Below are 23,160 nucleotides of genomic sequence, written 5' to 3'. Positions count from 1 at the left end.
CCAGAGACAATTAATCGATGCCGACACATCTTTCTAGCTGATTTACACGCTGAAGCTATGTTGCGCTTGGTGACCTCTGACTGTTTCATCCTAACATCGTTGGTGCCGACGTGGATAACAATATCTCTATACTCTCTACACTCGCCAGTTTTAGCTTTAGCCAGCACCGTCTTTAGATTAGCCTTAATGTCGGTAGCCCTGCCCCCTGGTAAACAGTGTATGACCGCTGGATGATTCGTTTTAAGTCTAATACTGCGGGTAATGGAGTCAATAACTAGTTCGATCACAGGTGATAGTGCAGAACAGTTGTTTTGTACTAATAACGACTTATTTGAGTTCTATTCGAATGACGTATTGGGTAACCAAACTCACTTAAACCTGAGCCACGTCCAACATTTTCAGTGCCATATTCTCACATTCCAAGTGCTAACACATCAGACTTCCTCCTTTCCTGTCATTATTTACATTAGGGGGATGCTTCAGTTTCAATAATTGAGGTAGGCTACTTTATAAAGAGGTCTTAGGGACCGGTATGAGAAGTGACTCACTACTTAAGCATAGGGCAGTCACTATTGAGAACCTGCATCATATTTGCATAACACTAACCTATTACAAGAACTTCCTGTCATGCCTCCTTTTCAAAGGCCTCCAATTAAAATTCTCTTGCAGTTCTGATATTTGACGGGTCCTGTTATGTCTTGAAGCAAACTAAGAACGGGAGGTTGACTGTCTAATAGAGTAGGGTTAGGCCACATTTCTCCCTAAAGGGCTCAGATTGGACAGAGATACTTCACTATCAGCAAGAAACTGAACACACTATCTAAATGTCCATGTCATACTCCACTAGGGCTAATATTGTAGCGTACAATGAAGTGAAGAGATGTATAATGCACATTTGTGACACACTGAAGCCTCGTAGAACCTCATGGCAGACATCAATACTGTGTTCATATTCAAATACATAACCTTTTTGGGGGGGGATAATCACACATTATGAGAAGATTTGAATTATTGTCCGCAATGAAGCTGCCGTGCCCTGCCATATATGGTTTCTTATCATTGATCTGAATTGGACTTTTCCCGTACACGCAGTAGTGGGAGAAAGACAGAAAATGTGTGCAACAAAATAATGAAATTCATTTTAGACATATAGGCCTGTTGTTCACCTGTCCTGTATTTATTATGGATCCTCCTCGGGTCCAGCAAAATTAAGGCAGTTAAACATTACAATATAGTCATAGCAGATTTCACAACATATTAAGTTTGTGCCCTCAGACCTCTACTTTACTACCACATATCTATAACACAAAATCTGTGTATGTTATCGTGTGTTTTTATCTATGTTTGTGTTGCATCACAGTCCCCGCTGTTCCATAAGGTATATATTTTTTTATCTCATTTTACTGCTGGCATGAGTTACTTGATGTGGAATAATGTTGCATGTAGTCAAGGCTCTGTGTTGTATTGTGTACCTCCCCATAGTCTGTTCTGGACTTGGACTGTGAAGAGACCTCTGGTGGCATGTCTTGTGTGGTATCCATGGGTCTCTGAGCTGTGTGCCAGTAGTTCAAACAGACAGCTCGGCTGCTTTTAGTTTTTGAAATATTTAGGACTAACTTATTCCTTGCCACCCATTCTGAAACTGCAGCTCTTTAAGTGTTGCGGTCATTTCAGTCGCTGTGGTAGCTGACGTGTATAGTGTTGAATCATCCGCATACATAGACACACTCAAAGCCACTGGCATGTCGTTAGTAAATATTGAAAAATATATGTTTAAGGTTTTATTAGAAGTATACAGTGGCGTACCACCTTAAGCGTCTAACCTTTGCACCTAGGCCTACTGTATGCCATAACAAGGATGAGCATTGGTTTTAGCTTTGTGCTAATAGGACCAAGAGGTGTTAATCAGAAATCCCTTTACAGGAAATGTTATAGGTGTTTGAACTGAAGTCAAATTTAAACTTAAGTTTATTGGTCGTGTACACATTTGCAGATGCAGCCAAATGCTTATGTTTCTAGCTTCAGCAGTGCATTAATATCTAGCAATACAATATCCCCAAAAATATGAAATGTCAGAACAAGCAATGAGCAAAAATGTTTCACTGTCCCAGTACTTTTGGAGCTCACTATGTCTCTATGTACACTACATGACCAAAAGTATGTGAAATATCTCATTTCAAAATCATCATGGGCATTAATATGGAGTTGGTCCCCCTTTTTCTGCTATAACGGCCTCCACTCTTCTGGGCAGGCTTTCCACTAGATGTTGGAACATTGCTGCAGGGACTTCCATTCAGCCATAAGAGCATTTAGTGAGGTTGGGCGATTAGGCCTGGCTCGCAATCAGCGTACCAATTCATCCCAAAGGTGTTCGATGAGGTTGAGGTCAGGGCTCTGTGCAGGCCAGTCAAGTTCTTCCACACCGATCTCGACAAACCATTTCTGTATGGATCTCGCTTTGTCATGCTGAAACAAGAGAGGGCCTTCCCCAAATTCTTGACAGAAAGTTGTAAGCGCAGAATAGTCTAGAATGACATTGTATGCTGTAGCGTTAAGATTTCCCTTCACTGGAACTAAGGGGCCTAGCCCAAACCTTGAAAAACGGCCCCAGACAATTATTCCTTCTCCACCAAACTTTACAGTTGGCACTGATAGTGTTTTCCTAGCATCCACCTAACCCAGATTCGTCCATCAGACTGCCAGATGCTGAAGCGTGAATCATCACTCCAGAGACGGCTGCTCCAGAGTCCAATAGCGTCGCCCTTTACACCACTCCAGCCGACACTTGGCATTACGCATGGAGATCTTTTTCTTTTCTTAGGGGGTAGATCAGCTTGAAGCTTCCATCAATGTAATTGTCTGTATCATTTCCAATCCCCCATATATTTTTGTGTGTTCCTTCAGAAAGTATTCAGACCCCTTGACCTTTTCCACATTTTATGTTACAGCCTTATTCTAAAATTGACCCCCATCAATCTACACACAATACCCAATAATGACAAAGCAAAAACAGGATTTTAGAAATGTTTGCTAATTTATAAAAATAACAAATCTAAGTATTCAGACCCTTTACTCAGTACTTTGTTGAAGCACCTTTTGGCAGCGTTTACAGTCTTGAGTCTTCTTGGGTATGACGCTACAAGCTTGACACCTGTATCTGTGGAGTTTCTCCCATTCTTCTCTGCAGATCCTCTCAAGCTCTGTCAGGTTGGATGAGGAGCGTTGCTGCACAGCTATTTTCAGGTCTCTCCAGAGATGTTAGATCGGGTTCAAGTCTGGGCTTTGGCTGGGCCACTCAAGGACATTCAGAGACTTGTCCCGAAGCCACTCCTGCGTTGTCTTTGCTGTGTACTTAGGGTGGTTGTCCTGTTGTAAGTTGAACCTTCGCCCTAGTCTGAGGTCCTGAGTGATCTGGAGCAGGTTTTCATCAAGAACCTCTCTGTACTTTGCTTCGTTCATCTTTGTCTCAATCTTGACTAGTCTCCCAGTCCCTGCCGCTGAAAAACATCCCCACAGCATGATGCTCCAGACACTTGGCATTCAGGCCAAAGAGTTCAATCTTGGTTTCATCAGACCAGAGAATCTTGTTTCTCATGGTCTGAGAGTCTTTAGGTGCCTTTTGGGAGACTTCAATTGGGCTGTCATGTTACTTTTTACTGAGGAGTGGCTTCCGTCTGACCACTACCATAAAGGCCTGATTGTGGAGTGCTGCAGAGATGGTTGTCCTTTTGGAAGGTTCTCCCATCTCTGCAGAGGAAGTCTAGCGCTCTGTCAGACTGACCATCGGGTTCTTGGTCACCTCCCTGACCAATACCCTTCTTCCGCAATTGCTCAGTTTGGCCGGGCGGCCAGCTCTAGGAAGAGTCTTGGTGGTTCCAAACTTCTTCCATCTAAGAATGATGGAGGCCACTGTTCTTGGACCATCAATGCTGCAGAATTGTTTTGGTACCCATCCCCAGAGCTGTGCCTCGACACAATCCTGTCTCGGCGCTCTACGGACAACTCATTCGACATCATGGCTTGGTTTTTGCTCTGACATGCACTGTCAACTGTGGGACCTTTTTATATAGGTGTGTGTGTGTGTGTGTGTGTGTGTGTGTGTGTGTGTGTGTGTGTGTGTGTGTGTGTGTGTGTGTGTGTGTGTGTGTGTGTGTGTGTGTGCCTTTTCAAATAATTTCCAATCAATTGACTTTACCACAGGTGGACTCCAAATTGTAGAAACATCTCAAGGATGATCCATGGAAACAGGATGCACCTGTGCTCAATTTTGAGTCTCATAGCAAAGGGTCTGAATACTTATGTAAATAACGTATTTCTGTTTTAGTAATTTTTATAAATTTTCAAAGATTTATAAAAACCTGTTTTCTCTGTCAGTATGGGGTATTGTGTGTAGATTGACGGACTTTATTATTATTTTTAATCCATTTTAGAATAAGGCTGTAACGTAGCAATGTGGGAAAAGTCAAGGAATCTGAATACTTTCCCAATGCACTGTACCGCATACCAGGGTGTTTGGAAATAGCCACTTGATTTGGTTTTTCAATACCGTCAATACTGTTGAAACCATTCCTTTGAAGTTTTTCAATACATTTTAATATTTGTAGCAATATAAGTAAATACCTGCAGTCAACTTGTGCAATGCGTTAGATTAAGCAGATCGCGTTCTTATTTCGCCTGTCACATAATGATTACTTAGTTCCCCAGCACAATTGAGCCAGTCACGCATTTATTCATAGCGCTACAGAGTTAGCGGTGTCAAATCAAATTTTATTAGTCACATGTGCCGAATACAACAGGTGTAGAACTTACAGTGAAATGCTTACTTACAAGCCCTTAACTAACAATGCAGTTTTAAGAAAATTCAAATAAAATAATAAGAAATACAAGTACTTAAAGAGTAGCAGTAAAATAACAATAGCGAGACTATATACAGGGGGTACAGAGTCAATGTGCGGGATCACCGGTTAGTCGAGGTAATTGAGGTAATATGTACATGTAGGTAGAGTTATTAAAGTGACTATGCGTAGACGATAACAGAGTAGCAGTGGCATCAAGGGGGGGGGGGGGGCAATGCAAATAGTCTGGGTGGTCATTTGATTAGATGTTCAGGAGTCTTATGGCTTGGTGGTAAGAAGCTGTTTTGAAGCCTCTTGGGCCTAGACTTGGCAATCCGGTACCGCTTGCCGTGCGGTAGCAGAGAACAGTCTATGACTAGGGTGGCTGGAGTCCGACCATTTTTAGGGCCTTCCTCTGACACCCCGCCTGGTATAGAGGTTCAGGATGGCAGGAAGCTTTGCCCCAGCGATATACTGGGCCGTACGCACCTCCCTCTAGTGCCTTGCAGTCGGAGTTGAGCAGTTGCTGCCATACCAGGCAGTGATGCAACCCGTCAGGATGGTACAGCTGTAGAACCTTTTTGAGGATCTGAGGACCCATGCCAAATCTTTTCAGTCTCCTGAGGGGGAATAGGTTTTGTCATGCCCTCTTCGTGACTGTCTTGGTGCGCTTGGACCATCTTAGGAACTTGAAGTTCTCAACCTGCTCCACTACAGCCCCGTCGATGAGAATGGGGGCATGCTCGGTCCTCTTTTTCCTGTATTCCACAATCTCCTTTGTTTTGATGACGTTGAGGGAGAGGTTGTTGTCCTGGCACCACACAGCCAGGTCTCTGACGTCCTCCCTCTAGGTTCTCTCGTCATTGTCAGTGATCAGGCCTACCACTGTTGTCATCGGCAAACTTAATGATTGTGTTGGAGTCGTGCCTGGCCATGCAGTCATGAGTGAACAGGGAGTACAGGAGGGGAATGAGCACTCACCCCTGAGGGGTCCCTGTGTTGAGGATCAGCGTGGAGGATGTGTTGTTACCTACCCTTACCACCCGGGGGGTGGCCCGACAGGAAGTCCAGGATCCAGTTGCAGAGGGAGGTGTTTAGTCCCAGTGTCCTTAGCTTATTGATGAGCTTTGAGGGCACTATGGTGTTGAACGCTGAGCTGAAGTCAATGAATAGCATTCTCACATAGGTGTTCCTTTTGTCCAGGTGGGAAAGGGCAGTGTGGAGTTGATCATCTCTGGATCTGTTAGGGCGGTATGCAAATTGGAGTGGGTCTAGGGTTTCTGGGATAATGGTGTTGTGAGCCATGCCAAGCCTTTCAAAACGTTGTTCATTTGCACAATGTCTCTCGTTCACATTTGCTTGTGAATGTCCAAACTCACCAAAAATGACATTCGGTAGTGCCTACCTAATATATGTATGAGCTGGATTTTCGTTTGTGCTCGTTAGCATGTCTAGCTAGCAGCCTCATTGGAAATGCGCAAATACTTGTGCTAAAGTTGTTAGCATTCTGATAATAGACGCCCAATGGGCTTTGAGTTTTTAGTGCCCCCTTGTGTTTTAAACCGGTAATACCATATATCCCGGGGTGAGAGATGGACGGTATGACAATATCAAATCAAGCTTTATTTATACATTTCAGACATGGAATGCAACGCAATGTGCTTTACAGGAAAAAACGTATTAAAAAACAATGTAAATAAAAGCTGAAATATTTACTACACAACAAACATAATATAAAAATCTAAAGAAAAACACACTAACTAAAAAGCACCCTAAGAAAAAGCAAAGCTAAAATTTGGGTTTTAAGATCTCTTTTTAAATATGTCCACAGTTTCAGCCCCTCTCAGGTTCTCTGGCAAGCTTTTCCAGAGGCTGGGGGCGTAATGACAAAAGGCAGCCTCTCCATGCCTCTTGGTCCTAGGCTTTGGGATAGTTAAAAGGCACAACTTAAAAGCATGGCTGACATATATTGGGGTGCACAATCTTGGATTGATTTGAAAACCAAATTTAATTCTAAAACTCTCGCAAGCAGCCGGTGCAAGATCTTAAAACCGGTGTAATGTGTGCTCTCTGTCTGGTCTTGGTCAGTATCCATGCTGCAGGATTCTGTATGCTTTCTTGGGTAGACCAGATAGGAGAGCATTACAGTAGTCAAGCCTGCTTGTAATAAAAACATGGATGAGTCTCTCTATGAGCCTGAGAGAGAAACGGTCGCACCTTGACAATGTTCCTCAGGTGGTACAAAGCTATTTCGGTCACATTCCTAATGTGTGATTTTAAGAAATTTAGTTCAGAATATAAAATGACACCTAGGTTTTTTACCTGGTGTTTTATCTTTATTGCCCATGAATTAAAATGTGCTTTGCCTCCAATAAGTAATTCAGTCTTGTCTTGATTTAGCTGGAGGAAGTTATGAGCCATCCAAGTATTTAAATCACTAAGTCTAATTTATCCATGGAGCTAAAATCCTCTGACATAGAAATGTAAAGCTGTGTAAAATCAATGCTGTGCTTTCTGATAACGCTGCCAAGGGGTTGTGTGGGTGTGTAATGTATGGGACCAGTCAAAAGTTTGGACACACCTACTCATTCAAGGGTTTTTTGAGGGGAAAAAATGTAATCAATTTTAGAATAAGGCTGTAACGAAACAAAATGTGGATACTTTACAAATGCACTGACCATATAAAGTGGGTAAACAGTATGTAAACATTATTAAAGTGACCAATGTTCAATGAATCTATGTACATAGGACAGCAGTCTCTAAGGTTCAGGACAGGGTACTGGGCGGAGGCTGGCTATTGTGGCTATTTAAGTCTGGTGCCCTGGATATTGAAGCTGTTTTTCAGTCGCTCGGTCCCAGCTTTGATGCACCTATACGGTCTCCTCATCCTAGATGGTAGCGGCCATGGCCTTGATCATCTTTTCTTTCCTGTGAAGGGTGCTGTAGATGTGCTGGGGGGCCCCCGGTGATGCTTTGGGCTGACCACACCACCCTCTGGAGAGCCTTGCGGTTGTCGGCGGTGCAGTTGCAATACCAGGCGGTGATGCATGTTGTCAATGTGTGGAGGGACAATTTCAGGTCCTCAGTTTTGTTCACACCAAAGAGCTTGATGCTTTTGACCCTCTCTATTGCAGCTCCGTCTATGTCGATGGGGCGTGCTCACTGTGTCTCCTGTAGTTCACAATCAGCTCCTTCGCTTTGTTGACATTGAGGGAGAGGTTCCTGGCACTACTCCAACTGGTATCTCACCTCCTCCCTGTAGGCTGTCTCGTTGTTGTTGGTAATCCAGCCAACCAGTGTTGTGTCATCAGTGAGCTTGATGATTGAGTTGGAGACATGCATAGCCAAACCGTCATGGGTGAACAGGGAGTACAGGAGGGGTAGAAGCACACACCCCTCGGGGCCCCCGTGTTGAGGATCAGTGTGGCGGAGGTGTTGTTGCCTACCTTCAACACTTAAGGTCGGCCCTTCAGGAAGTCTAGGACCCAGTTGCACAGAGGGGTTCAGTGATGAGCTTGGTTGTCTCTATGGTGTTGAAGTCTAAGCTGTAGTTGAACAGCATTACTTGAATGTCTTACTCACGTTGGCCACGGAGATCAGGATCACACAGCCCTCGCGAGCGGTACGGGCTCATGTCGGCGGCTCTTTTTTTCCTCGAGGCGGGCAAAGAATGTGGTTAGTGTTTGAGTGAGGTGTCTGCGACATGGTTGAGTTTCTTGGCAATTTCTCTCATGGAATAGACGGGATTTCTCAGAACAAGAGTAGACTGATGAGTTTCATAAGAAAGATCTTTGTTTCTGGCTATTTTTGAGCCTGTAATCTAATCAAACCCACAAATGCTGATGCTCCAGATACTCAACTAGTCTAAAGAAGGCCAGTTTTTGTTTCTTTAATCAGCACAACAGTTTTCAGCTGTGCTAACTTAATGGCAAAAGGGTTTTCTAATTATCAATTAGCCTTTTAAAATGATAAACTTGGATTAGCTAACACAACGTGCCATTGGAACACAGGAGTGATGGTTGCTGATAATGGGCCTCTGTACGCCTATGTAGGTATTCCATTAAAAATCAGCCGTTTCCAGCTACATTAGTCATTTACAACATTAACCTCTCTAGGGTAGGTGGGACGCAATCGTCCCACACTATTCAACAGCCAGTGAAAAATCAGAGCGCCAAATGTCATAATTCAAATTTCTCGAACACAGGACTATTTTACACCATTTTATAGATACACTTCTCCTGAATCGAACCACGTGGTCCGATTTCAAAAAAGCTTTACAGCGAAAGCAAAACATTAGATTATGTTCGGAGAGTACATAGACACAAATAACCACACAGTCATTTCCAAGCAACTAGCATGCATCACAAATACCCAAAACACAGCTAAATGAAGCACTAACCTTTGACGATCTTCATCAGATGACACTCCTAGGACATCATGTTACACAATACATGCATTTTTTGTTGGATCAAGTTCATATTTATATCTAAAAACAGCATTTTACATTGGCGCGTGACGTTCAGAAAATATTTTGCCTCCAATACTGCCGGTGAATCAGCACTACAATTTACAAAAATACTCGTCATAAACGTTGATAAAATATTAAACTGTCATTCAAAGAATTATAGATGAACATCTCCTTTATGCTAACGCTGTGAAAGATTTCAAAATAACTTTACTGGGAAAGCACACTTTGCAATAATCTGAGTACTGCGCTCAGAAAAATACACTAGGCAATACAGATACCTGCCATTTTGGAGTCATCTAAAATATTAAATAGCATTACAAATATTCACTTATCTTTGATCTTCATCAGAAGGCACTTCCAGGAATCCCAGGTCCACAATAAATGTTGTTTTGTTCGATAAAGTCCATAATTTATGTCCAAATAGCTCCTTGTTGTTCGCGCGTTCAGTTCAGCTACTCCAAATGTAGGAAGCGCACCGAAAATGTCACGAAGAAAAGTAAAAAAAAAAAATCTATTTACGTTCGTTCAAACATGTCAAGCGTTGTAAAGCATCAATCTTTAGGGCCTTTAGAACGTGAAACTTCAGTAATATTCCAACCGGACGGTTCCAGTGTCTTGAAAAACGTTTTGGAACACAGGTCCCTTCTCACATGAACGCGCACCAATGAACTGATGGGTCTACAACTTCCCAGCCTTGTTCGGTCTCTGTTCATCACAGACGCCTCAAACAACTTTCTAAAGTCTGTTGACATCTAGTGGAAGCCTTAGGAAGTGCAAAATGAACCCTAACTCACTGTGTTCGATTGGCAATGACTTGAAAGGACTACAAGCACCAGAATTCTCACTTCCTGGTTAGATTTTTCTCAGGTTTTTGCCTGCCATATGAGTTCTGTTATACTCACAGACATCATTCAAACAGTTTTAGAAACGTCAGTGTTTTCTATCCAAATATACTAATAATATGCATATTCTAGTTCCTGGGCCCGAGTAGTAGGCCGTTTAATTTGAGTACGTTTTTCATCCGGCAGTGAAAATACTGCCCCCTACCCTAGAAAGGTTAACAATGTCTACACTGTATTTCTGATCAATTTGATATTTTAACGGACAAAAAATGTGCTTTTATTTTCAAAAACAAGGACATTTCTAAGTGACCCCAAACTTTTGAACGGTAGTGTACACCGGATAGATGCAGTGAAATGTGTTTTACTCCGGCGTTGCCATTTTTGTGTAGCTCTCGGGATGAATGAGGCTTCCTCGGAAGTCCAAACAAAGGATCCAGGCCAAGGAACTCAACATTTTGGTGAGTGACCGCCGATCTGATGTCCAAATGTTGTTTTTTTTCGGCTGTAGGAAACATTCTGAGCAAATAATGTAAGAAATAATCATTCAAAAAATAAAAATACTGCAAACGTGGCTAGGAACTAGAAACAGGGTGACTGGTCTGTCTGTGCCATCTTGTACTAAACTACTGTAAGTTTGAGGTTGGGTTACAACAAAAAGGTGGCAATCTGTACAGTAACACTGGAGCAGGTGCTAGCAAATATACTGAGCAAAAATATAAATACAGCATGTAAAGTGTTGCTCCCATGTTTCATGAGCTGAAATAAAAGCGCCCAGAAATGTTCCATACACACAAAAAGCTTAGTCCTCTCAAATGTTGTGCACAAAGTTGTTACATCCCTGTTAGTTAGCATTTCTCCTTTGCCAAGATAATCCATCCACCTGACAGGTGTGGTATATCAAGAAGCTGAATAAAGAGCATGATCATTACACAAATGCACCTTGTGCTGGGGACAATAAAAGGCCACTCTCTAAAATGTGCAGTTTTGGCACACAACACCACAGATGTTTTTTATTTTTTTTATTTTACTTGGTCAGCGTGCACTGCGCCCGGACCGCCACAGGAGTCGCTAGTGTGCGATGAGAGGAAGGTCTAGTGCGCGATGCAGGAAGGTCTACCAAATCTGTTTCCAGAGAATGTAATGTTAATTTCTCTACCATAAGCTGCTTCCAACATCATTGTAGAGAATTTTGCAGTATGTCCTACCGGCCTCACCCGCAGACCATGTGTAGCCACGCCTACCCAGGACCTCCACATCCGGCTTCTTCACCTGCGGGATCGTCTGAGGCCAGCCACCCGGATAGCTGATGAAACTGAGGAGTATTTCTGTCTGTAATAAAGCCTTTTTTGGGCGGGAAAAACTCATTCTGATTGGCTGGGCCAGGCTCCCCAGTGGGTGGTCCTGGCTCCCAAGTGAGTGAGCTTATGCCCATTCATGTGAAATCCATAGATTTAGGGCCTAGTGAATTTATTTCAATTGACTGACTTCCTTATATAAACTGTAACTCAAAATTGTTGCATTTTATATTTTTGTTCAGTATGTATGTATTTGTGTATCCAATACTCCGAGACAATACAGTACATGGGATCCTTGGTATTTCTAAGTGAGGCAGTAACAGAGGGTTGAAAGAAAGGACAGTGAGCTGGTTAATGTGGCATGAGGAGAACTCATCATATGAGAGCCTTTGGAAACGCAGCTGTGGTGAGCTCCTGACTGGGCTCTATTTTGTCTCTTTTTGTCTCTGTCACAGATCTCACAGTACATGTCCCAACGTGGTACCGTTTAGATTCTTTTAGTTTTGTGTTTGTTGTTTTGTAATGTTCATAGTGAAATCTCAGTTACAGGGTGCCCAAGTCCTTCAGTCCTTCACAATAGCTTGTTTGAGAAAGCAGCCTGGTGGGTAATTTACAACCTACTGTTTGGTTCGTTATTATGGAGGGAAGTTACTGTAATAATAACCTGTTTTGTCACAGTAACTCTACTGTATGTGCAGCTGTTTAACACACAGTTCTGCATCATTCATTTTGACACACAGTACAGTGGCCATTTGCATGAAATTTGGGAAGTCATGTTTGCACAATCATATTCTATTCTTTTCTTTTTATCAATGCGTTATCAAGGGCTCCCGGGTAGTGCAGCGGTCTAAGGCACTGCATCTCAGTGCAAGAGGTGTCACTGCAGTCCCTGGTTCGAATCCAGGCTGCATCACATCCTGCCGTGATTGGTAGTCACATAGGGTGGCGCACAATTGGCCCAGCATCGTCCGGGTTTGGACGTCATTGTAAACAAGAATTGGTTCTTAATAGATGTTCCGCTAGCGGAACGCCTCACCAATATCCAATGGTATAGCGTGGCACAAATACCTCAAAAATGCAAAAACTTCAATTTTTCAAACATATGACTATTTTACGCCATTTTAAAGACAAGACTCTCCTTTATCTAACCACATTGTCTGATTTCAAAAAGGCTTTACAACGAAAGCAAAACATTAGATTATGTCAGCAGAGTACCCAGCCAGAAATAATCAGACACCCATTTTTCAAGCTAGCATATAAATCACAAAAACCAAAACCACAGCTAAATGCAGCACTGACCTTTGATCTTCATCAGATGACACTCCTAGGACATTATGTTATACAATACATGCATGTTTTGTTCAATCAAGTTCATATTTACATCAAAAAACAGCTTTTTACATTAGCATGTTTTGTTCAGAACTAGCAAACTTCCGGTGAATTTACTAAATTACTCACGATAAACGTTCACAAAAAACATAATTATTTTAAGAATTATAGATACAGAACTCCTTTATGCAATCGCGGTGTCAGATTTTAAAAATAGCTTTTCGGTGAAAGCACATTTTGCAATATTCTGAGTAGATAGCCCGGCCATCATGGCTAGCTATTTTGGCACTCACCAAACTCAGATTTACTATAAGAAAAATTGGATTACCTTTGCTGTTCTTCGTCAGAATGCACTCCCAGGACTTCTACTTCAACACCCAATGTTGTTTTGGTTCTAAATAATCCATAGTTATATCCAAATAGCTGTGTTTTGTTCTTGCGTTCAAGACACTATCCGAAGGGTGACGCGCCGGCGCGTATCGTGACAAAATATTTCAAAATATTCCATTACCGTACTTCGAAGCATGTCAAACGCTGTTTAACCTGTTATGGCTAGGGGGCAGTATTTTCACGGCTGGATAAAAAACATACCCGATTTAATCTGGTTACTACTCCTGCCCAGTAACTAGAATATGCATATAATTATTGGCTTTGGATAGAAAACACTCCAAAGTTTCTAAAACTGTTTGAATGGTGTCTGTGAGTATAACAGAACTCAAATGGCAGGTCAAAACCTGAGAGATTCCTTTACAGGAAGTGGCCTGTCTGACCATTTCTTGAACTTCTTTGCCATCTCTATCTTTTACAAAGGATCTCTGCTCTAACGTGACACTTCCTACGTCTTCCACGGGCGCTCAGAGCCCGGGAAAAAACAGAATGTCGTCATCCCAGCCCCAGGCTGAAACACATTATCGCCTTTCTCAAGTGGCCGATCAAGGGACTGTGGGCTTAGGCGCGTGCCCTGGCCGCCCCCGTCTTTGTGATTTTTCCTCTGTTTGCCGAAAAGGAGATTCCCGGTCGGAATATTATCGCTTTTTTACGAGATAAATTGCATAAAAATTGATTTTAAACAGCGGTTGACATGCTTCGAAGTACGGTAATGGAATATTTAGAATTTTTTTGTCACGAATTGCGCCATGCGCGCGACCCTGATTTACCATTTCGGATAGTGTCTGGGACGCACGAACAAAACGCCGCTATTCGGATATAACGATGGATTATTTTGGACCAAACCAACATTTGTTATTGAAGTAGCAGTCCTGGGAGTGCATTCTGACGAAGACAACAAAACGTAATCAAACTTTTATAATAGTAAATCTGATTTTGGTGAAGGCTAAACCTGCCGGGTGTCTAAATAGCTAGCCCGTGATGGCTGGGCTATGTACTTAGAATATTGCAAAATGTGCTTTCACCAAAAAGCTATTTTAAAATCGGACATATCGAGTGCATAGAGGAGTTCTGTATCTATAATTCTTAAAATAATTGTTATGCTTTTTGTGAACGTTTATCGTGAGTAATTTAGTAAATTCACCGGCAGTGTTCGGTGGGAATGCTAGTCACATGCTAGTCACATGCTAATGTAAAAAGCTGGTTTTTGATATAAATATGAACTTGATTGAACAAAACATGCATGTATTGTATAACATAATGTCCTAGGGTTGTCATCTGATGAAGATCATCAAAGGTTAGTGCTACATTTAGCTGTGGTTTGGGTTTATGTGACATTATATGCTAGCTTGAAAAATGGGTGTCTGATTATTTCTGGCTTGGTACTCTGCTGACATAATCTAATGTTTTGCTTTCGTTGTAAAGCCTTTTTGAAATCGGACAGTGTGGTTAGATTAACGAGAGTCTTGTCTTTAAAATGGTGTAAAATAGTCATATTTTTGAAAAATGTGAAGTAATAGCATATCTAAGGATTTGAATAACGCGCCACAGGATTCACCTGGCTGTTGAGTAGGTGGGTCCCACCTAGCCCATAGAGGTTAAAGGATAAATAAATAAATCCAAGCCAAGTGTCATTATATATCCTTCATACAGGCTGCCCAGAGGCAACTGCCATCTACTGGTTTCTGATGTTTATAACGTGCTAATTAGAAAATGGTGGAGAGTACTTGGCTAGCAATACCCATAATGGCTATATAATGGAAGGAGCATTATGATGCTGCGTATTGTGAATAGGTGTTTTCATGCATCATTTATTTGCATCAGAATGTAAAAGGACCTGGCAGTATTGGTTTACCTCTATACATTCTTGAATTCACAAATAATGCATTGTCCGTGTGTTTCTATCTTTTTGAGTTTATTTTTTGTCAAATGACATGCATCAGCAGATACATTGATATAAACATCCTATCAAGACACATGGGGTATGATCATTTAATAAGGTGAACAGTATTGAATAGGCTTGGGAGATATATACCGTATAGACTGGGTATTTAATATTTTTTACCCCCCTTTTCTCCCCAATTTCGTGATATCCAATTGCGACGCAATTACGATCTTCTCTCATCGCTGCATCTCCCCAACGGGCTCGTCAGATGCGAAGGTCGAGTCATGCGTCCTCCGAAACATGACCCACCAAACCGCGCGCTTAACCCGGAAGACAGCTTCACTAATGTGTCGGAGGAAACGCCATTCAACTGACGACCGAAGTCAGCCTGCAGGCACCTGGCCTGCCACAAGGAGTCGCTAGAGCGCGATGAGGCAAGTAAAGCCCCCCCCGACAAACCCTCCCCTAACCCGGATGACGCTGGGCCAATTGTGCGCCGCCCTATGGGACTCCCAGTCACGGCCTGGGATCGAATCCGGGTCTGTAGTGACGCTTCAAGCACTGTGATTCAGTGCCTTAGACCGCTGCGGCATCTTTAGATATTTTTTTTTGATACAGTCGAATATTTGTTGCAACTTGTTAAGTAAATACCTGCTGTCAACTTGTGCAATGTCAGAGAAGATCGCCTTCATTACACCTGTCACAATTGTTCATCATAAAGCTTACCGGTAGTCCCCAGTCACGTGGTGTTTGTTTACAAGCACACAATGAGGAGAGTCCGGAGCCTTGTGAGTTACTAACACGCGCCAGAAGCTCTAGTTACAGTATGGGATTCACAACTAAATGTTTGCCAGCTAGATATCTCATAACTATTAAGTTAACTGTCTAAAATGTGCCATTTTGTTTTGCAAATTTAGTAGCTAAGTGGTTAGCTTCTTCCCAAATCAAGCTTTGCTTGGATTCAGCAGAGAATCCCCCCCTGGATCAAGAGCCTTTGTATAATATTTGTTTTGTGTGTGTGCAGCAAACTGTGAGTAGCATTTGAGTTACTTGTGTAACTTTGAGCTGGGATGTCTGTCCTGCAAATGGTTTAGATCAGAGATGGTATAAAATGTGTGCAATGCGCACTTCAGCATTTAGTTAGTTTTGTCTATGGGATTATACATGTAGTTATTAGCATTGCTAACATTTGGATTGCAGAGGCGAAGTGGGGTTTGAAAACAGCGCCCCTTGTGTTTAGTGTCGGTATTACCGAATATCCCGGTATGGTACAAGGTCAGTATAATCTGGATACCGCCCAAGCCTAGTGTTGAAATATGAATTGTGTTTATTACTAGAGCTACAGATTTGATCATGAACACAGACCTGCTGTGAGAATATTAATTGAGCAGGATCAACAGATTTTCCTGATCATTCATATGATCAGTTTGCCAGTGCAGCTTCATACAGAGATTCATTCTGCATATCTTTGTCCACCTGGTTCTCCCTGGAAACATAAAAAACACGTCTCGATTTCACCTACTAGTTTCCATGGCAACATAGCTGTTTTGGGGAGGAGAGCTGTACTCCACTTCTCTTTAAGAAAAGCAGAATTAAAAAGGACTGAATGAGATGAGGAAAGACTGTGAGCAAACTAGATGGAGGAAAACATGAGGAGTGATGATGATGCTGGAGGAAGATAGATTGGCGCAGGTTACCACAGCAAGCTGTTGTGCAGGATATGACTTATGATGGGTATTTTAATCTGTTTGCTCCTGTTCTATATTGACTTTTTCCTTTGAGTTTCTCAGAGATCTATTCTTATCTATTGTGAATTTCGTATTTTTGCGTTTTGTGTTTTATTTGTGTGCATGCGTATGTGATGCATTTGTGTGTGTGCACCTGTGTCCAAGTACATGCACTTCAATTAAATATGGTATTGTAAAATAATTCTTTGTTTTCAAGATCAATATGTGATATAGAAATAGTGTGTAGTGAAAACCCTCCTGATTTCACAACATGGCTGCTACATTTCAAGCATCTCCATCTCAGGAGGGCGATGCGATGAAGAACAGCTAGCTTGCTCTATCACCTAGAGAGCGAGATGTAGATAAAGGGAATGCTGTAGCCTGTTTGTTCTTTTACACACAGGGAGGAACTGCTTATTTGTTTTATTACACAGGAGAGGGGGGGAAAAGGAGAGGTGCAAATAAAGGAACCGCCTGTTAGCTTCAATGAGGGCGACATAAACTAAGGAACTCCGTTAATTTGAATTTACAAGGAAAACGTCACAAAGAAATGGCCCCGGTGTGCTAGTGCAGAGGGAGGGCATCAGAAGTAAAAGGAACAGCTTGTTGATTTTACTGGAGAGAGGGTGTAACTAATAACGGAACAGAGGGATGGAGACGCAGAACAGCCTGTTGACATTTCAGGCCATGTGACCAGAAATGCAACAGTCAGTCGTGCAGCTGAAAAATGTATTTGTTTTTTTTCCTCTCCTCTCGCTTTTACCCCTCTCGTTCTTTCTTTTGTTCTTCTTTTTTCCCCTTTACTTTCCTTTACTAGTATCAATTCCCAAATATTCAAGGATTTATGTCACAGTAAAGTCAACTGCTTGACTACCTATTGGGGTCAGTGATGGAAAAACTAGCAGCCGGTTCAAATGGGATATTAGAGCAACCATAGGATGGCTCAATGCATGACCCAAATGCTGAAGTAGGCCTTTTCACATAGTCCTGTATTTCACACAGTCCTATAAGGACATCTCTGATGGGTGTTGAGTACTGCCTTGTACAAGTTGTCAGTACAGTGATCATTGTGACTTACCAATGAGCGATTGTTTGTAAACACTGCTTGCCTGTGTTGGTCTTGTATTCGTCTTCACAAGTGTGTAGCCTATATGAATGAGTGGTTGACGTTATTTCTCTCCTCTCTACTGGTCTCTAGCCCACAGGGTACATGGAGGCTGCCCTGTCCTACAGCACCATAGAGGACCTGCAGCTGCTCTCCTGGGATAACGCCCCCAAATACTGTGTGCAGCTCAGCTTCCCCGGGGGCACCGTCCTCCTGCAGGTGTGTTCTGTCCCCCTCCTTCTTCATGTCGTGTGTGTGTGTGTGTGTGTGTCTGTGTGCACCAATCATGTATCTTTTACTTGACTGACTGTGTGCCCTAACAGGCAGCCAACAGCTATCTGCGGGACCAGTGGTTTAATTCTCTACAGTGGAAGGTAGGATTACTAAGTTGAAGTATTCATTGGTTTGCGTTCACGGGGGTTCAACAAGATTCACAGCACTTTGTGCAGAGATTTTATCTGTAGGCTACACCGAACGCTGCATACATTTCCTTCATGCATTTTTGCGTTGGTTTTATAAGCACATCAAACTGTATCTGTATGTGAGTATGTGTGTGCCTCTTTATTTCCAACCAGAAAAAGATCTATAAGTACCGTAAGGTTCTGAACAACCCGAGTCGCTGGGAGGTGGTTCTGAAGGAGATCAGATTGCTGGTGGACATGGCCCTGACCTCTCCCCTGCAGGATGAGTCCATCCACCAGGCCCCGCTGCAAATCATCTCCACCCTGCTGGCCGAGGTAGGCCCATCTGCAGGCCACACACACACACACACACACACACACACACACACACACACCAAACTACACACACCTGCTACTGAGAGGTCAGCTCAAAACCCACAGATGTCTGCTGTTCGGCAGAATCAAAGTTGTTTGGGAGTGTCTCTCTTACATTTGTTTGTCTGCGTTCTCTGTTGCTGATCATACCAGTCTTATTTCTGTTGTCCCCTCTTCCTCCTCAGAACACCAACCTCAGCACTCAGGACCATGAGAACATCATTGTGGTGAGTTTAAAGTTGCTGTTATAGTGTGTTGGTGGATTCATCTGGATGTGTTTGTGTCCATAACCCCATGGGTCCTGGCCACTAGATATGGGATGTTGCAGCTCTCGAGGTACAGTTTAATGTACACTTTTTACATGGGAACAGTTGCTCACCTCATTTACCTGCCTTGGGGTGAATTACGAGCTAAGATGATGAGAGAATTATAGGTACACCTGTGTATTTTTAGGGTGACTTCTGCAGTAACTCTTGGGAATTACAGGCTAGGCTTAAGCTCTCGTGGACATATTACGTAAACATAAATGGTTGAGCATCTGACCAAGTTATGCACGATTTTAGTTCTGGCTTAACCGAGATTAGGCTTGCACTCTTAATTCACCCATGGCTGGTTGCTGGTGAGTTTTTCAAGTTTTATCAGCTGTATGTACGGGATACACTTGGAATACACTGTCCAACGAAATGCTTACTTGCAGCTTCCTTCTCGATAATGCAACAACAGTAAGAAATAATAAAAGATAAGAATACGAACATAAAGTAAATGGCTCAGTAGAATAGAATAAACATTTTAGCATAAGTACAATAACAGATAGGCACAATTTATAGTCCAATATTTACACATGTTTTGGGAGATTGGGGGCAAATGTTTAAATTGGGTGGTATTTAGCAATAATAATATGAGTCTGGTAGCTGCAGTTGTAGCGTGGATGTGTGCATGTCTGGGAGGGTGCGTGCGTGAGAGAATGCATGTGCGATTAGGTGCGGAGAATCAGAGCAGGTGGTCGGTTCAGTCATCGTGTTCACCAGTCAGATAGCTTGTAGTACTTTAGTTTATTTTTTGTACTTTTGTCCCTTTTTATCCCCAATTTCATGATATCCAATTGGTAGTTACAGTCTTGTCCCATCGCTGCAACTCCCGGACTCAGGAGAGCCGAAGGTAGATAACCATGCATCCTCTGAAACACGACCCCGCCAAGCCGCACTGGTTCTTGACACACTGCTCGCTTAACCCGGAAGCCATCCGCACCAAATGTGTTGGAGGAAACACTGTACAGTTGGCGACCTAAGTCAGCGTGCATGGGCCCGGGCCAGCCACAAGGAGTCGCTAGAGCACGATGGGACGAGGACATCCCGGCCAGCCAAACCCTCCCCTAACCCAGACGACGCAGGGCCAATTGTGCGCCGCCTCATAGGTCTCGTGGCCAGCTGCGACACAGCCTGGGATTGAACCCAGGTCTGTAGTGCCTTAGACCACTGCGTCACTCAGGAGGCCCGGCTTGTAGTACTGTTTCACCCAATTTATGTATACTGTATTCTAGTCATGGCTCATACTATATAACTTATTATAAAAACAATTCTGGATTGTTTCTTTTTTTATTTCTTTATATTATTGCTTGGTATAACTGTGCTGTTGGAACTAGAAACACAAGTGTTTCGCTGCACCTGCTATAACTTCTACAAATCTGTGTACGCGACCAATAAACTTTGATTTGATTTAGTAGAAACTGTCTCTGAGCCTGTTTATCAGACCTCATGGTCATTGTAAACAGAAGATCACATGGCTGGGGAAATTGTGACGTTATATTAATCAGTCCTGTCTCTGGTATCTCTGTGTGTCCCTAGGCCATCGCTCCTCTCCTGGAAAATAACCACCCTCCACCGGACCTGTGTGACTTCTTCTGCAAGGTAAAGATGGGCCCCACTTCAACCTGTTGCCAAAATGAAATCCCATAACTGCCTTGGGCCTTCGTGCTTGTGTAACAGAGTTGGATTGATAACCTCACTACTCAGCTTGAAATGCGCCATCGAATCGTTAGCTTTTCAGTGGCGTAGCTGGTTAAGGCATTGTCCAGAGGGTGGTCACGTGTGTTTGCGAGGACAAAGGACAGATCAAGGTCCGGTAAGAGAAGGAAGCTGTACTGTTAAGCAAGCACAGTGACGTCCCTCACACTAGGGCCATTGTTGGAGTGGAAGACGGAACCACTTTACTACCGTGGCTATCATTAACAGCCCATGTACAGTTTATCCAGGCCTAGGAAATAGATTCAGATTATTGTTAAGATGATGGAGTGAATGGTGTGGTTGTTTTGTGCAGCACTGTCGGGAGCGTCCACGGTCGATGGTTGTGATTGAAGTGTTCACCCCTGTGGTCCAGAGAATCCTCAAACACAACATGGTGAGCTGCGCGTTTCGTCTTGTTCCCTGTCTAGGTTCACGCTCACTTTGTTTCTTTCCTTCTGTGGTTATATATTGGAGTGTCAACGCTCAGTGTGCTGCCTCTTGTCCTCTCTCTGTCCCCATGTTTATTTCTCTGTCTGTGCCAGGACTTTGGGAAGTGCCCTAGACTGCGTCTCTTCACTCAGGAGTACATCTTGGCTCTAAATGAGCTCAACGCTGGGATGGAGGTCGTCAAGAAATTCATTCACAGGTGAGTGTGACCACATGTTTTTAGGACAGTGATTTTTATTTTTTATTTTTCTCACACCAACCAGGAAAAGCTCAGGCCCTAGTTATTTTCAATAGTACTCCATGATTTACTCTGCTTTCTCCCTGTTCCATGGAGTCTATTGGGTGCTAATTGTGTGTGTGGCTGTGTTTCAGCATGCATGGCCCCACCGGGCAGTGCCCTCACCCCCGTGTCCTGCCTAACCTGGTGGCAGTGTGCTTGGCTGCCATTTACTCTTGCTACGAGGACTTCATCAACAGGTGAGTGATCTACTGTACTGTCGATCCAACTCGGACTCGACTCTCTGGCCCAATGAACATCCCTGGTTAGCTTAGGTTACTCACCTTCCCTTTAAAAATGTTACAGAGGTGTTGACTTGAGTAATGAGTTATCTAATTGGTTATCATTACATCATCACCCCTGGGTCCTCAGCCCCTGTAGGAGAACATTTGCTGGATTTCCGTTGCATTGTCAGCCCAGAGAATCATTGCTCGGATACATGACTCTCAACACGCTCCCTCTTAAGTGTACAGGGGCTAATGCCATTGTAACAGAGGCCTGGCTACAACCCCAGCAGAATGACATGTATTCTTACTATGGACTTCTGAGTGTTATAGTCTTGAGATGATTATGTAAGGTGTGATACAATGATTCTTCTATTATACAATATTGGTCTCTCCATCTCCCCAACAATATCTCTCTCGCTCTGTCCAGCCGGGACAACTCCCCCAGTCTGAAGGAGATCAGGAACGGCTGCCAGCAACAGAATGAGCGTAAACCCCCTCTGCCCCTCCGCCTGCTGCGCCCAGAGCCCCTGACACCCGCACCCACAGGTCTGCTGTCCCTCTCCCCTCCCCCCTCAGCTCCCCTCTCCGCTCCCCCCACACTGCCCCTCGCTCCCCCGCCCTCCATCGTCAACTCCAGTGAGATCCTGGTGGAGTTGGAACGCAACAACAACACTGCCAACGCCAGGCGGAAGGGCCCAGGGGGAGGCGACAGTGAGCCCAACCTGATCGACTGTCTGCTGGTCAGCCCCGCCCTCAACGCCCTGTCAATCCAGCTGCCTGCCCAGGCCGACCGCGTGCTTGGCTGCTTCGCACTCATCCTCAAAATGCTGTGAGTTACCACTACTGTTACTGTATCCCCTCTGCCTTACTGTCTGCCTTACTGTGTGTGTTTAAATGTTAACAAGGGTTCATGTTTGGTGCTATCTGTGTGGGCTGTGCTGAGTAGCTCAACACAGCTGCTGCCTCTGATGTCCTACTGGAGAATCATTCAAAAGGAAGGAGTGTTGGTTAGTGTGTCTCTGAATGGATGGATGAAATGGGTGTAACGATGTTTTGCAAGAGGGAAGTGGCACAAGTGGTTCTATTATGTGTGTGGGAACGGGGAATGACTGTAACTGTGACACTTAACAGACAGGAATCTGACCCTTTCCTCGTCCCATTGAATTGATGGATTTGTTTGGCGTCATAGGGCGACACTTAGGTTACCTCTCGTGATTCCCTGTGTGCCCAGCCCCCTGCTCTCATTATGTCCACCTTTCTGTTCTTACTCTCTTTCTCTCTGCAACCATTCAGGTCTGACTACGATGACTGGAGACCAGCCCTGGCTAGCCTGCTGCAGCCCATCCCATTCCCCAAAGAGTAAGTATACTGCCCTGGCTCTACACCTTTCCACTTCCACCTCTTGTGCTCCCTCACCTTTTCCTGGTCACTCCCCAGCCCTCCACCCCTCCTCCTCCAGGCTTTGGGGTCGGGGCTGGGACTTTGGTTGAGGGCCTGTTTCCGCGGTGTAGTGGCCTGGGAGTGGTGTTGACGTGGGTGTGCTGCTGAGGTGCCCTG

At 43.6% G+C, this 23,160-nt stretch overlaps 1 protein-coding gene across 1 annotated transcript in view; it reads left to right on the top strand.

The window, feature by feature from the left end:
- Nucleotides 1-23,160, top strand: part of LOC106560887 (C-Maf-inducing protein) — a 56,618-nt gene that overhangs the window by 25,800 nt on the left and 7,658 nt on the right. Inside the window, exons 2-11 of the mRNA XM_014124280.3 lie at nucleotides 17,967-18,092; nucleotides 18,197-18,247; nucleotides 18,449-18,610; nucleotides 18,835-18,876; nucleotides 20,494-20,556; nucleotides 20,966-21,046; nucleotides 21,195-21,298; nucleotides 21,472-21,576; nucleotides 22,031-22,432; nucleotides 22,897-22,962. Of these exons, the coding sequence (XP_013979755.2) occupies nucleotides 17,967-18,092; nucleotides 18,197-18,247; nucleotides 18,449-18,610; nucleotides 18,835-18,876; nucleotides 20,494-20,556; nucleotides 20,966-21,046; nucleotides 21,195-21,298; nucleotides 21,472-21,576; nucleotides 22,031-22,432; nucleotides 22,897-22,962 (1,202 nt within the window). The remainder of the gene's footprint in view (nucleotides 1-17,966; nucleotides 18,093-18,196; nucleotides 18,248-18,448; nucleotides 18,611-18,834; nucleotides 18,877-20,493; nucleotides 20,557-20,965; nucleotides 21,047-21,194; nucleotides 21,299-21,471; nucleotides 21,577-22,030; nucleotides 22,433-22,896; nucleotides 22,963-23,160) is intronic.

Source organism: Salmo salar, chromosome 10 (assembly GCF_965601325.2).
Source record: "Salmo salar chromosome 10, fSalSal1, whole genome shotgun sequence".
Classification (NCBI taxonomy): Eukaryota; Metazoa; Chordata; class Actinopteri; order Salmoniformes; family Salmonidae; genus Salmo; species Salmo salar.
This window is presented reverse-complemented; position numbering and strand designations above follow the sequence as displayed.